This window comes from Pecten maximus, unplaced genomic scaffold (assembly GCF_902652985.1).
Source record: "Pecten maximus unplaced genomic scaffold, xPecMax1.1, whole genome shotgun sequence".
Classification (NCBI taxonomy): domain Eukaryota; kingdom Metazoa; phylum Mollusca; class Bivalvia; order Pectinida; family Pectinidae; genus Pecten; species Pecten maximus.
In genome coordinates this window covers 1-17,283 of record NW_022982745.1, presented here as the reverse complement: position 1 = coordinate 17,283, position 17,283 = coordinate 1, and the positions used below count along the sequence as shown (strand labels likewise).

Sequence of the window (17,283 nt, the reverse complement as noted above, 5' to 3'; positions counted from 1 at the left end):
TGTGCGAACATATAATGTGATGCACATTTATAGTTAAAGTAGTTAAGTACCGCACGCACGAAAATTTGTAACATATGGTTCTAACTTCTAACAGTTAAACAAGAGGCCCGGCGCGCCTATATCGCTCACCTGGTTGAATTTTACCAAACGTCAAAATTGTGTCATGTTCAATTCGTTAATAGCTTTATTTGTTGATGTTCAACAATGCTATCTTATGGCTATGAGGTGGGGATCTCAATGGTTTCAAATATAAAATCCGGAAATTCCAGACCCCCTAAAGGCGTAAAAAGATCCAAAGGATTCTTTTTACAACATGATTGTGCTTAAATAATCCAAGTCCCGAGGATGGGGAAGACCACGGGGCCTATATCTACATCCTGATTGTAATTATCTTAAAACTTTTGATGCCCCTTGGGTCCCTTGGGGTCAGCACATTCATTATTAAATTATCATTAGGGGTTATGAAGCATAAGCTGTTTGAATAAATTGTTGACGGACGATGTAGCGTGTACTTTGCAAGTACCGTGAGAATTGCAAGCGCGCATGTGCAATGAAAATTGTCATTTCCGCCGTGAGAGTTACAAGTTTTCAGATCATAATACAAGTATTTCACTGTTAATGATGATAATCAAATGTGTCAACATTCGAAAACACCACAGTGAAGATCTTGGAATCACATAATTATATTAAGTGTGTCGGGAAACCCGCGAATACTACGCTAGCATCTGTAAAACGTTGTCTGTGAGCGGCGTATGTTATACCTCGTTTGCATACAAGATGTAAACAAAGATTCAACGGCTAGCATCTGTAAAACGTTGTCTGTGAGCGGCGTATGTTATACCTCGTTTGCATACAAGATGTAAACAAAGATTCAACGCAGAAAAAAATATAACGGTTGGGAAAGCAGGTGTACCAAAATTAAAGGTAAGTATAGCAGAAATGTACTGTGGAATTTACTGCTTTATTTTATTATTTCCTTATTCCTTGGATGAGCATAGGTGCTTAGCACGTGTACAAGTAAAAGATCATTTCCCAACATTATTGACATAGGCAATTTAAAGATAGAAACAACAAGAAGCTAACCCATAACATACTATTCAATGAGCAACCGTCCATCTGAAATTATATAGTTTGTGTATTTTATAAGTTATATCTTAAATATGTTACCAGGTAAATATACGGCCATGCTGCAGATAATATTCCCATGATAAATTACATGTATAATTATTTCAATGCTTTTACAATTAAGGTACATGTAGCAAACGATAGGGACCTCTGCATGACTAACAAGTTTTGTGACAGTGTTTTTGGAAAATTTCAATTGACCAAATTATGTTAAAAAACATGGCCTTCTTTCATTAGTATATCCAGGGACATCTTATTATACGTCCCTGGTATATCATGCTTACAAGTTTTATAATGCAGTTTAAATTCTAGATGTATATATCATGGCACACACACCAATTTTTACCATTAACTGTCCTCTTCTCTGATCAGTAGTTTTCTGTAAATTGCCATTTTATTTTTTTGTGTTTTTTGGAAGTTTTAATCAATGGACACAACTGGGTATTTATAATGCCTTTTTGGGGAAAATAAGGCTAAAACAGATGGGGAATGGAGTCTTTTGCGCACACAGTTATACAGACAGGAAAAACACTGTATGCATGCTCATTATATACTCCTTCTCAAGTTAAAATGTTTCCTTGATTTTCCATAAGTTATAGAGATGTTTTTAAATGTAATGCAATTCATTATTCACGAGTCCATACTTGCAGCACCATAACTGAGAGCTAGGGATCAAACACAGGACCTCTGGCTTACTATATATAGTTATCGTTGACTCAAATTAAACCAATTGACCCAATATTATATATACTTTTCTGATTATGGTAATTTTATACCATGTAAAAATATTATCTTGTAATAAGCCTTGCTGACCAATAAAAAACATTAACATAAAGTATAGCCACAGTAAGTTTATGACAGGGCAATCTTAAGGTACATGTATTTGTATTTGTAAGCATTTTCATTAAACTACAATTGACGTGGCTGGGATTATTATTGGGCATGGGCATTTTGCAAGATAGATATGGTCATTTCCTTTAGCATATATATACAATACTACTTTTACTATTTTATACGATTGAGTATCATCAGCCAGTTATTTACAATAAAGTTTTGTACTTTCTTCAATCCAGACTTATAAACTTGTTGATCTGCAGAAACTGAAAGGGCCAACTTCTATGTTATGTGTTGAATTTATGAAGAATGGAAGGAATGTATGCATGATGTATGAATAAAATTAAATTGTAAATGTATATGTGCTGTTGAAAAATCTTCAAAAATGAAAAAAATCTTCTGTTTTCAAAATCAATGAAATCATTCCTAAAGTTACATCATATATATATATGGGGCAAAGAAGTAATTCAAACAGTGTAAACAATAAGGCTTGTTAAATTTTCGAGGCAATCCGCCCCTTTATCAAAACACAAAAAATTACAAATACAATCACATAATCTATATAAGAAGTACTGGAAATACAATAAAATACAATAAGAATAATGTTTTAGTAACTGGAGAAACCACAATGAACCCTTCGGCAAACGTGGGCCGAAGGCGGATACTAGCGTGACTGCATCATGTTCAACACTAGAACGCTATGCGACCAACGGCAGAGATATTTTGAATTCCCCCGCACATGAAAGTATATCAAAGAGTTCAAAGAGTGTTATCTGGATTATACTGTTCATATTACTTCTTTGACCCTTATATATATATATATATATAGCTTAGAAACACAAATGACGAAGGAAGCTAGACAACTTTTTGACTCGTGCCCTGACCGGGCCTCGAACTCACGATCTAGGCACCCAATCGCCTAGGCAGAAATATCCGCAGCCTATACCGCTGCGCCACATCGGCGTTCTTAAAAAAGAACGTTTCAATGGTACAGTGATGGTCGGCCTGATACCCTGACATGATCATTGTGGAAGTCGTATATTATATATATATATATATATATATCGTGTACCTTTAACAACCCATTTTATTATGGGCAGTGTATATGTATATCAAACCTTTATGAAAAGTTGTAAAATTGTTGAACATTCTTGAAATGAATTATAAATTGTCAGTTACTCTCTGTAAGTTCATATACTTTCCAATTATCTTACCTGGAAGACTAGTTTATAAACAGCACACAAACTTTCCAATTAATATTAATTTGGGTTATTTCATTTTAGATTTCATTTAAACCAACTTCATCAGCACAAGAGAACTTGATTTGATTCCTAGAAACAAATTATTTACATGTACAAGATTATATGTATCAATTATGTAGTATCAGTGAACTAGATCTTTTAAGATCAGATTAGACCAAAATATTTTTTCAAAAGCTAACACTTTTATCTTTAAATGCTTTTCAAATATAACTTGAACTGGTTTATTGTGGTCATTTTGAGGTGAGCTCACCTGATCCAGCCATGAGAAATGCAAGCACAAGTTCAATGGGTCAAATATCACTGTTATAATGATTTATTATGGTCATTTTGAGGTGAGCTTACCTGATCCAGCCATGAGAAATGCAAGTACAAGTTCAATAGGTCAAATATCACTTTTATAATGATTGATTATGGTAATTTTGAGGTGAGCTGACCTGATCCAGCCATGAGAAATGCAAGTACAAGTTCAATAGGTCAAATATCACTGTCATAATGATTTATTATGGTCATTTTGAGGTGAGCTCACCTGATCCAGCCATGAGAAATGCAAGCACAAGTTCAATAGGTCAAATGTCACTGTTAAAATGATTTATTATGGTCACTTTGAGGTGAGCTTACCTGATCCAGCCATGAGAAATGCAAGCACAAGTTCAATAGGTCAAATATCACTGTTATAATGATTTATTACGGTCATTTTAAGGTGAGCTCACCTGATCCAGCCATGAGAAATGCAAGCACAAGTTCAATAGGTCAAATATCACTGTTATAATGATTTATTATGGTCATTTTGAGGTGAGCTCACCTGATCCAGCTATGAGAAATGCAAGTACAAGTTCAATAGGTCAAATATCACTGTTATAATGATTGATTATGGAAATTTTGAGGTGAGCTCACCTGATCCAGCCATGAGAAATGCAAGCACAAGTTCAATAGGTCAAATATCACTGCAGTTATAATGATTTATTATGGTCTCTTAAATCCAATACCAAACAAATATTAAGTAAATTTCATATACAGGCATGTTCTCTTTACATTGAGTCTCGGTGCTATAATGACATTACGAGATTTGAAAGAATTTGTACTGTACACAGTCTGTAAAAAAATAATGTAGAAGATGAGATGCACTTTATACTATTACGTCCAGCTCATTCAGAGTTCAGAGTTAGGTTATGAAACAATATTATATAGACACCCAAGTGATTATAAGCTTATAGAACTAATTTAATGAAAAAATTATAACAACTTTTGAGTAAATTTGTTTAATATTTGATGATGAATAAAAAAAACTTGAAACAGTTGTATTAATTAAAGCTTTATGTTTATGTTTAGATTTCCTCCTGTTTTATCCAACAATTTCTCTTTTGATGTGCCATATCAGCCAAAACTTCCATTTTAAGAGTTCAAAGAACAGAAGTACATATATATAATATTTATTGAGAGTAAAAATATGCACCATTTTTGATATGCATTTATATCAAAAAAATAATACAAGGATAGTAAGTGTTATAAATACTTTCATGGAAAATTGTACCATGTGTCTTATAATAGAGTGATAGATATATTTTGGTGTGAGATTTCCTAAGAAAGTGTTTGTATGTAAATGTAACTCTTTCAGAAGTTACATTTAAATTTGATCTAGTTTGAAATAAATTTAAATTTATTTATTTCTTAATTCTTGAAATAGCACATTAAGCGCATGTTGACCTATATGCCAAACATAACACATAATCAATATGTGTGTAAATGTCACCCTAATTAACTGTAACCCTTGATATCTCAGGTGAGAATCATATAATTGGCTATGTTTGGTTAAAAAAACAAGTCATTGTTCTCCATAATGGGAGGTGGAGCTGTAGGGTAGAAGGGGACCAGGAATCACTTACCTGTGTAATATTTGTATCAATTATTAAACCACTTTGGGGTTTCCTTTAGCTCTTGTCCTAGACTTTTCGTCTGCCATGTTGTATATTCCATTTGACAGCATCTTCACTGACAGTAAAAACTAATTTGACAGAATCAACCAATCAAATTCTTCTAGAAAAATATATGATATAAATGTTGATGCTCCTATCGATTCTCAATGACATCTACAACATGGACCCAGACGAGTATCACGATTTAGTCTGTTTTCTTTCATCCACCTGTAGTTCTTACCCAGATGATCTCAAGGACAGCTCTACAAAGTTTGCCAGAAATAGAAGGGACAACTTTAAGCTAAAAGCCAGCAAGTTCTTTCTGAGAGGTATGTGTACCAAACAGTTATATAAAATATACAGTCAATATCAGAATTTCTCCAATTTTTTTGTCTGAGAACTTTGAAATCAATTTCTAATAAAATAGCTTTATCTAAATAAGAAAATTAGACTAAACATTTTTTATAAGAAATTTATCAATATATTTAAAATGAGACATCATCCTACTAACTATAAAGGAAATACATGGTAAAGGTTTGGTACTTTTTACTATATTGTATTTGTCATGTACTTTATTATTAGACCTTAACAAAATTTGCGAATAAATATACATTATTTCACAAAGAATCAGAAATATAATGCATATATCCCAGAGTACATGTAGCCTATAATTTATTTTTTCAGGCATAAAAAAAACCCTTCCAAAATTGGTGTTGTTTTGTCATTGTTTTTCTTTCTGGTTTTGAAGAAATTCTGATGATGGCTATATATATTTTGCAATAAAAGCAGGAACATCCTTGCATGTGATTCATTTGAATGAGAAACACATAGTTAATTTCATGTACATATATCAATGTAAGCAACTGGGTTAAACACCAAATTGTTCATTAATTAACCTTTTCATATAGTGAAGCAAGAACATTTCAGCACATGGTTCCTGTTACAAATTTAGCTTATGACTGATGGTTAATTGGATTTTGTTTTTTAAATGTGTTCAATTCACAAAATGAAGTTGTACAGTTGTTGAGTTTATGCTGTATTAAACTGGAATGTACTTATTTCCATTTATTGTTATATCCACACCTAGCTATTTCAGCTAGTTAACCTTTGATTAGACTTTGTTGATTATTTGTACAATTACAATGTTGAAGTTTTCCATCTAGTTGAGTGTAATGAAGCAATTAAATTCATGCATTGCCGCATTTTTTGGTTCTGAATTATTTTCTGTTTTTTTGTTTTTTTGTATTTTTTTTTTTTTTTGTATTTGTTGAATGCTATGAAAATGCAAATAATTTATCATACATAAACAATTTAATTCTCACACATTTCCTTTCATTCAATGAATATGAAATGATATTAAACAGCAGGTTTTAGTATGGTTATGTCAAATTGACCCACTATTGAAGTCTCAATTATGTCTGTTTTATATAGATACATATTAGTTTAAACAATATTTATTTGAGAATAAGTAATACAGTACAATAAATCAAAAGTATACAAGAGATACATATTAAAGTAAATATGAGCATTGTTTAGAAGTGATTGAAAAAAGAAAAGAAGGCACTTTATATATGTATAGAGGTCTTAGATTGGAAAGTAAGATATATGAGAGAGAGAGAGAGAGTTCAAGTAGTATAACTATGTACATGTATATGAAAATATACATTAATAAAATATTTTAAAGTTATGTGTTCATATTTTGGCAAAAACTGGGGACAGGGTATAACCATGCAATATTAATTAACTTTTCCCATTTTTTTGATCCAGTAAGAAATTTCAATAAAGATAATTCACCTTTGTTTGAAGCAATACGTATATATACATTTCTGAGTATGATATGTACATGTATCTTTGATAAGGTTCTTAAGTGCAGCTACTGACCGTGATGTTATTGTTTTATAATTAAAATTATGGTATTACATTACATTATCTACTCTACAACTAATACTATTTTGATTAAAATAAACCAAAAATGCATGTTTCCTTGTTTAAACCAAAAGGGATGAACTGTGCCTCAAGAAATAACTAAAAAATATTACGTTCCTCTTTTATGCTTCTGAATATTTCTAAGTTTAAGGATATATATGGATAACTAATCAAAGTATTTAAAGTATTGGACATACGGTATGCTTTTTTAGTGTTAGTAATATCTTGAAAGTTAGCTTTTAAATCATGTTTTTTTTAAATTCAACAAAATTATACTTCCTAGAAGAGTTAAATTTATCTTTAAGTTAGTCATTTATAATTTTTTAACCATTGTTTGTCAAATAAACTCTAAAATATTTAATAAACTTAATAGGTATTTTCAGTATATTTTTTTCTCTATTATTGAATCTTCTTAATCTGTTATTTCCCTCCATGACTTGAACACGTCTTTCCGGAAAAGGTTTTTACACTTGAATAATCAATTGGTAAACATTCTGAAAGAAAATTAAATGAAACTTCCTTAATAGCATATTTTTTTCAAATAACACTACGTATCCAGGTTAGTTAAGTTTCAAGGCTTCAATAAAAGACTTGATGTTAATCATTATAAACCATTAAACCAGTGATATTAGACATATTTAACACTGGCTTACATTTCTCATGGCCAAATCATGTCTGCTCATTCCTAAATAACCATTATAAACCATTAAACCAGTGATATTAGACATATTTAACACTGGCTTACATTTCTCCTGGTCAAATCATGTGTGCTCATTCCTAAATAACCATTATAAACCATTAAACCAGTGATATTAGACATATTTAACACTGGCTTGCATTTCTCATGGTTGGATCATATTAGCTGAGTACTAAATAACCATTATAAACCATTAAACCAGTGATATTAGACATATTTAACACTGGCTTGCATTTCTCATGGCCAAATCATGTGTGCTCATTCCTAAATAACCATTATAAACCATTAACCCAGTGATATTAGACATATTTAACACTGGCTTGCATTTCTCATGGTTGGATTATATTGGTTGAGTACTAAATAACCATTATAAACCATTACACCAGTGATATTAGACATATTTAACACTGGCTTGCATTTCTCATGGTTGGATTATATTGGTTGAGTACTAAATAACCATTTTAAACCATTAAACCAGTGATATTAGACATATTTAACACTGGCTTGCATTTCTCATGGCCAAATCATGTGTGCTCATTCCTAAATAACCATTATAAACCATTAAACCGGTGATATTAGACATATTTAACACCGGCTTGCATTTCTCATGGCCAAATCATGTGTGCTCATTCCTAAATAACCATTATAAACCATTAAACCGGTGATATTAGACATATTTAACACCGGCTTGCATTTCTCATGGTTGGATCATATTGGCTGAGTACTAAATAACCATTATAAACCATTAAACCAGTGATATTAGACATATTTAACACTGGCTTGCATTTCTCATGGCCAAATCATGTGTGCTCATTCCTAAATAACCATTATAAACCATTAAACCGGTGATATTAGACATATTTAACACTGGCTTGCATTTCTCATGGCCAAATCATGTGTGCTCATTCCTAAATAACCATTATAAACCATTAAACCGGTGATATTAGACATATTTAACACCGGCTTGCATTTCTCATGGTTGGATCATATTGGCTGAGTACTAAATAACCATTATAAACCATTAAACCAGTGATATTAGACATATTTAACACTGGCTTGCATTTCTCATGGCCAAGTCATGTGTGCTCATTCCTAAATAACCATTATCAACCATTAAACCGGTGATATTAGACATATTTAACACTGGCTTGCATTTCTCATGGTTGGATTATATTGGTTGAGTACTAAATAACCATTATAAACCATTAAACCAGTGATATTAGACATATTTAACACTGGCTTGCATTTCTCATGGCCAAGTCATGTGTGCTCATTCCTAAATAACCATTATCAACCATTAAACCGGTGATATTAGACATATTTAACACTGGCTTGCATTTCTCATGGTTGGCTCATATTGGCTGAGTACTAAATAACCATTATAAACCATTAAACCAGTGATATTAGACATATTTAACACTGGCTTGCATTTCTCATGGCCAAATCATGTGTGCTCATTCCTAAATAACCATTATAAACCATTAAACCGGTGATATAAGACATATTTAACACCGGCTTGCATTTCTCATGGTTGGATCATATTGGCTGAGTACTAAATAACCATTATAAACCATTAAACCAGTGATATTAGACATATTTAACACTGGGCAGGGCCAAAAAGGGTCAAATTGACTAAAATTTCAAAAATCTTCTCTCAGATAAGGTGGAATCAAACACTCTTCATAGAGTAAACTTTACTATAGTTTGTATAGGGAAATCACATTTTGGACTATTATTTCAAAAATCTTCTTCTCTACTCTCAGATATGGTAGAATCAAACACTCTTCATAGATGGAAGGGTCTTGAAGGTGCTTTACCAAAATAGTGAATTTCATGAACCTGGGGTCTCACGTTTGCCCCTGGGGAGGGGGTAAACTTTACTATAGTTTCTATAAGGAAATCACATTTTGACTATTTTTGGTTGGATTTGTATTGGAATTCATTCTAACTTGGTTCAAATTATTAGCATAGGATGACAGTTTGATGGTATGTACATGTTGGCCCTGGTTGACGCCCAGGGGCTGGTGGGCATGCCAAAAAGGGTCAAATTGACTGAAATTTCAAAAATCTTCTTCTTACAACCCAATTAAGGTAGAATCAAATACTCTTCACAGATGGAAGGGTCTTAAGGTGCTTTACCATAATTGTGAATTTCCTAGCCCTGGGTCAAGTAAACAATAAAAATATTATTAATGCAATTTGCCAAACATTCCAATTAATATATTTTAATTATTTATTGACAAACATTTGCGAGACCAGCTTTGCTGTTCTCCAACAGCTCTTGTTTTCCTTCCAAGATTGATATTTTCATGTATCGGCTGATAAAAAATCTTTGATGGTCAGGTCTCGATTCTAATAACAAAACATATACTAGATGGTCACTCTGTGTTCTATTTATCACAACATATACTAGATGGTCAGGTCTGTGTTCAATTTATCACAACATATACTAGATGGTCACTCTGTGTTCTATTTATCACAACATATACTAGATGGTCACTCTGTGTTCTATTTATCACAACATATACTAGATGGTCAGGTCTGTGTTCTATTTATCACAACATATACTAGATGGTCACTCTGTGTTCTAGTTACCACAACATATACTAGATGGTCAGGTCTGTGTTCTAGTTACCACAACATATACTAGATGGTCACTCTGTGTTCTAGTTACCACAACATATACTAGATGGTCAGGTCTGTGTTCTAGTTACCACAACATATACTAGATGGTCACTCTGTGTTCTAGTTACCACAACAGATACTAGATGGTCACTCTGTGTTCTATTTATCACAACATATACTAGATGGTCACTCTGTGTTCTATTTATCACAACATAAACTGGACGGTCAGGTCTACGTTCTAATTATCTCTACAATGGATCTGTAAGATACCACGAATTTAAGATGAGATGTTAACAGGTAATATTGTATTGCTGTTTCAGGTCATCAACTCCTTCTTGGCACTGAAAAAGATGGAGCAGAACACATCAGAATCAAACAGACACATTTATGTCCTTCCCTCGTACACAGCCGTTCAATGGGATCAAGGTCACCTGGATCACTGGATGTTTAAGAAGGTAAATAATGGACAAGGAAAATCTTTCCATAATGTTCTCGCTATTAAATTTTATTCTTTCCTCACATAAATGGATGTATGCAAGGTAGATCAGAAATCAAAGATGGCCATCATGGCCTCTGATAGGTCAAAATTTAAATAGTATCTGATTTTAATGAAATTGGGTATTAGACACAGATTTAAATTTAAATATTTTTTGATTTTAATGAATTTGGGTATTGGACACCGGTCACTGTCGTAGCCTCATTTTCACAATTTAACAAAATGGCCTCCATTTCATGGCCTATGATTGGTGGAAGTTCAGATATTGTTCGATTTGAATGAAAATTGCTATGTAGGGGTTTTGAGGGATGCCAAACACATTGGTACGACTACTGGGGCATTTGGAGGACATGTGTAACGGAACCACATTACAATTAGCAGTTGTTATGGTTGAATTAAGATAAAAACAAGTGGTATGAACATGCATATGATCATTTTTCATCTATTAACCCACTGTAATCATATCAGGTCTTTAGCTGTGCATATTTAAATGTGTACTTAGCCTACTTAATTGTTATTATTTAGCAGGAGAAATTAACTTTTTAAATGCTGTGTTGATGTAAGAAAAACAAAGTCAAAATTAATTTTACCCATGTTACCCGACAATTTCTTTTAACATCTCACTTAATGTTAGTGTCAGGGCCAGAGGAAACTCAGATAAGGATCTTCTACATTGATACAAAGAATTACCTTCAGCTTATCAAATGTAATGTTGATTGAATTGAAGACTAATTAAATACATACTGACCAAATTTGGAATGCAACTTGGCACATATTGCATTTTTTGTCAACTTACAGCCCATGGTCTATATATACTAAGCAGAAATTTTACAATTCTATTTTGTTATTTTCAGGTTCAGTTCTCCAAATACACTCATGTATTCCTGCCAATATGCATCAATGGGAATCACTGGGTGTTGCTGGTTGCAGACGTAAAGCAAAGACTTGTCTACGTTCTGGACTCTATGAATGGGGAGGTTGGTCAGAAATGGACAAGGATGTGGGCAGAATTCATGGCCAATCGGGACAGACTTCCAGATGTTACTGAACAGTTTGGTGTGTGGAACTTCCCGGAGATCAGAAGCAGCAAACAGACCGACAGTAATTCATGCGGTGTGTTCACCCTGATGAATGCGGAATGCATTGCCAAGGATGTTCCCATAGCAGTCATGAGACAAGTGCATTGCCAAAGATATAGACAATATGTTAAGGCATCTTTGCTCAATGCTGGAGCAGCAAAGTCGGACTCTAAGTGTGACATGCCAGATTGTAGGATACCTAAAGGACACAAAAGATGGGTCCAGTGTTGCGTGTGTGGACGTTGGCTCCACACAAAGTGTTGCAGGATTCCGACAAAGGCAGCCATCGAGGAGGAATACGAATGCTGCTTCTGTGAAGCCATGTATAGATAGACATTCATAGCTCATTATTGCTACCAATTGGTTTGGAAAAGCTTCCTCTTCCAATTTCTATTAGGACTGGTCAAATTTGATGAACAATGTGTTATGGTGTAGTTTATCTGTCTGTTAATTTTTGTTATCTCCTACATTTTTCTAACAATCTCTTTGAAACTTGGTATTCATTATAATTATGATAGGAAATTGTATTACCCTGAAAAGGTTTTAATTTCATTATTTTTGAACAAGTTTATTTCAGTGATGAAAATTCTTGTCACATCATTCCTATTTTTATCCTGCCATCATCAGATGGTGGACTATTCAAATCGCCCTGCATCCATCATCTCTATGTCCATAACAATCCTTGTTATCATTATGTCAAAGTACTGGAGGTACATTTCTATAACATGATGAGTAGGTTCCCCTTAGTTCCCAGTTGTGTTAAAACAAAATGACTGACAGGTGGCCATCTTTGATTTTGAGAACTAGAAGATTTTTGTAGCTACATTGTATTTCTTAAAGTACTGGAGGAGTGTTTTGCAAACTTCACTTGTTCTTGTCATCAGATTATGAAGAGGGAAAAAAAAGAAATGGAAAAGTAATGAAATCAGTCTGACATAGAACCATTAGAGATTGTTCAATGGTGTACACCAAGATTCCCCTGGTCTCCTGTTAATTAGAAAAATGGATATAAATAATTTCTTGAAAAGTACTGAAGGAATATTGCTCAAATTTTGCTTGTAGGTTCCCATTGGTATCAAGTTGTGTCAATTCAATTTAGATTTTTGATGAGAAAAATAGAATGGTCGTCAGACACCCATCTTAGATTTGAAGAATTAAAGTTTGTTATATTATCACTATTTCTTGAAAAGGGATGTTTCTCAAACTTCACATGTACATGAAGGTTCCATTTGTTCTTTGAATCAGAATATTAAGAAAGAAAAAATAAGGGAGAGTTATAGAAGATCAGTGTGACACAGAACCGATCATTGAATTGTGGGTACCAATTTTCCCCTGGGATCACTCGTTAGCCTCAATTTTGAAAATTAATTGATAGGCTTTATATAAGATATGAAGTTGTTTCCCACCACAAAAAAATTTTGGATTGGTCCAATGAATACTTTAATATTATTACTGGGGAGGGGGTAGACTTTACAATAGTTTATATAGGGATGACTTTCCACATTTTTGACAATCATTTAATTGTTGACATTTAATTTGTTAACATTATCAGCATTGGATGACAGCTTAATGATATGCACATGTTGGCCCTGACAGACCCCCAGGGACTGATGTGTGGGGCTAAAAAGGGTCAATTAGATTAACTGAAATATTTCAAATCTCAGGTGACCGTTAAGGCCCATGGGCCTCTTGTTAATTTGTAGATTTCTTTTGCATCTATTACATTTACTTTTTTGTAACAGAATCTGTATTATATTTTCTTGTGTCACAAGATTTGGAATTATATGTAAATTGTATATATCATTGCCACACCAAATGAAATTTTATGATTCATTTGTCAAGCTATGACTGTTACACTTTTCAGATATATAAGTCATTAAAAAGGAGGAAACATTTCAAAAACTATAGAAATGTTATATATATAAAAAATATTCAAACATTAAATTCAGTGAAGTTTTCTTTGATGTTCTACTTCTAAGATGTATGATCCCTGTGCTTGCTTTTGATGAAGTCTATTTGGAATTTCATTAGTAGGAACAATTGGAGTTACAAATACTTTGGTGTGGCCTTCATTCTCTAACTTACATATAAAGTTATTAAGTCACTTGCTTCGCTATGTAGCTTGTAGCTGTGACAAATGAAATATTCATTATAACTTTTCCTTTGTGCTGAATAAAATGTGAAAAGTACCATAATTATTTGTCTTGTCATGTTGTAACAGAGCTTTCATTTATTTGGATCTTGAAAGTGTTAAAAGCACTAAGACATAGTTGTTCAGTCTTCCATTTTGTAAAAGAAAAGAAAACAACATAAATGCTCATGTATTATATTCAATGTTTAATTTTATTGATGAAATGATATCAACATTTTAAATTGGAATCAAAACTTTTACCAAAGATTAAGGTCTGAACAACAATGTCTTTAGTGATCATCATGGGAAGTGAAAAATGGTCATTATTATAATAATAATCCTGCATGTTGAGGATTTTTACAATCATCAATATGAATTGACTTAGAATAGTATCATATTTAAAAGTAATATCAGACAAAATGGTCTTTTTAACTATCCTGCTAATGACTTCTTTGGCATTCTGGCTATGAAGAGGACATTCGCTGGTAAATATATATAATTTAATTTTGCTTGTAACAAGCATTTTCATTGGCTCAAAAAATTATGTTATCATCTCATAACATAAAAAAAAATACTGTGACGTCAGCGGAGTAATCATTCACGGGATTTTGTATTTATCGATGTGTTTTTAAATATCTGGAGCAAAATAAACATACTCGCGGTTTAAGAAAAGAGTACACCCCAGTTTTTTTGCGTTATTGCTCAATAATGTAAAAAAAAATATTATAGTTAACCCTTAAATTTAAAAATTCAGGCTATAATGAAATCAATTTTTTAAAAAGATGTGGTATACCTATTATTAGTTTGTATTTTTTATCCCCCACATAGGAAATTCCATAGCCAGAATGAGATAATTCAGCACTATCAGGGTATTGATTAATTAATAAATCTAATTTACTGAATTTGAAAATACTTCCTACACATTGACAGAACTAATGGATGGCAGTGCATAAAGTAACTCGTATGACACCTGAGACAAAGTCTCAAGTAACTTATACTAACTGTCTTTCGTCTGTCGTGCGTGCGACATCTCTTGTGCATCCATAAACTATTTACATTTTGCCTTCTCCAAAATCACTGGAACAAATATCGATATGGGTAAATTATTGTCCATTTCGGTAATTAAACTGACAGTTCATACAGCCGCTAATTGTGAATTCTTAAGAGAGAGAGATCGAGAGAGCATGTGATTTGAAATACTTCTTGGTCAAATAAACACAGCATATATTTTACATATACAGTGGGCATCGAAGAACATATTTGAGTTCATTCTCTCTGAAAATGATGTAAATTCCATGTTTTTTTCGGTCCGTGTCTGGTAACATGAATGAAGAACTTGTATCTTTGGGTGACAAAAATGCAGTGAAATGTCCTTAGACATGGACAATTGATTTTTTTTTGTTGGCGACTTGCAATTCTCACGGTAACGGCAATTTTTATATAACATTTATATTTTCTAAAACAGATTTTTGACATTTAATTCAACTTGTGCTTGCATATGCATCTCTATTTGAATACAGATATCTGAATTAAATAGGTAAAAACCCAAATACTATTTTTTTGTAGCTTGTCATAGTTTATACTCATGGTACCAGGATTTAATGTGGGTTATTGTTTTCAAATAATATGAGAGCTACATGTATCACCAAAACAGCTATGTCCTATGCATCATGAGGTATGCGATTATTTATTTAATCCTTTCTATTTTTATTTAAAAATGATTTACAATTCAGTAAACTGTGTTGTTTATAAATATTCATTTGGAATATGTCCATAAATACTTTCATCAAATAAAGAAAAACAACAGATTTTGGCTCATGTAAAGTATACAGTGACGCCCACATGTGACAGGGATATATAACAAGTGTCGCTGCCTGTGGTGACACCCCCATCATCTCGACAGTCCGATTCCTGTTGTCAGGGGTAGGCTATTGATCATGCTGTTCCGGGGGTTCCCTCCCTCTGTCTCCTCAGGCAAAACAGCAGGTAGAATATATAATTATCTGACCAATATTTCACGGCAGGTAAGATTACCCTATGGCGTAATTTAGAGTTTATTTAACTCCGATCGATATGCAGGTACAGTATATTGCCTACACTGGCTATTTTGTACACAGTCATTCTAAAAACGCAATGACAGTCGCCGCCGACATTGTAACGCGATCATTGTAACAGTGCAATATCTGTTAACATATTTAATGACGTAAAACACACAACTCATGACCTGTTCCAATGACAAACTGTTCTGGCTTGCAAGTCTCACGGTTCTTGCAACTCTCACGGCGACCGGTGCCCCCTCCGTGAAACTTACAAGTACCGGAAGCGGAACTTGCAACTCTCACGGACTTGCAAAGTACACGCTACAACGACGTACGCCGCGGTCCTTCGGGCGAGATCAGGTAAAAATGTACATATATATTATAGCGAAAATCGCAGGTAAAAATCATACAACATGAAAGCATGTATCTTAAATTCCGTTAGAAATGGCATTTCGTAGTATAGGGAATTAGGGTACAATATACTGTTGTATACGCGTGTAACAGGAGAGGAGAAAATGTAGCAGCCAGACCGGGGTTCGAACCCGGAACCCTCCGAACTCTAGACGGACACTCTACCACTGAGCTACCTGGTCGCCCAGGATCAGTCACGTAAGGACAAAGAATTACCCGATAAGGTACAATATACTTTTGTGTATGTGTGTATTATCTGTTCCCTGTTAGGTAGTCCAGGGTCGTTACAGATAATACACACATACACCAAAGTATATTGTACCTTATCAGGTAGTTCTTTGTCCTAACGTGTAATACACACGTATACAACAGTATATGTACCCAGTCAGGTAGTTCTGGGTCATTACGTGTAAAGTACAGAGACTTGGCACATTACCAGCCAACGGTCCACTGACGTACATCAATCAACATTCTGTGTTTCATTTTGTTATGAATAAACTAGCTCGCGACAATTTATCTGGATTCATTTTTTCAGTTTTACAAAGGTCGCATGAAATTAGAACCATCTGGACAACCTTACACTTTACCACAACTGCAATCCTCTCTTTCGGGCCGTTTTTGATAGGATGTCTGATCGTCTGTCCCTGTCGGCCATCATGTTGACTAGCAGACGACAGTAAAGAAAGAGTTATGCCCCTTTGACCAGTAGGTGTTACCTAAATTTGTACCTGCCATAAAAGGGGGG

At 33.5% G+C, this 17,283-nt stretch overlaps 1 protein-coding gene and 1 non-coding gene across 2 annotated transcripts; one reads left to right on the top strand and one right to left on the bottom strand.

Annotated features, from left to right (window-relative positions):
* Nucleotides 1-846: 846 nt before the first annotated feature.
* Nucleotides 847-14,152, top strand: LOC117320890 (ubiquitin-like-specific protease 1). The gene is made up of 3 exons (XM_033875377.1): nucleotides 847-924; nucleotides 10,703-10,837; nucleotides 11,733-14,152. Exons 2-3 carry the CDS (start codon nucleotides 10,733-10,735, stop codon nucleotides 12,288-12,290), a joined length of 663 nt encoding a protein of 220 aa, XP_033731268.1. The 5' UTR covers nucleotides 847-924; nucleotides 10,703-10,732; the 3' UTR covers nucleotides 12,291-14,152.
* Nucleotides 14,153-16,648: 2,496 nt separating this feature from the next.
* Trnas-aga lies at nucleotides 16,649-16,720 on the bottom strand. Its single transcript has one exon. It is a non-coding gene; the product is annotated as a tRNA-Ser (tRNA).
* Between the last annotated feature and the right edge of the window lie 563 nt (nucleotides 16,721-17,283).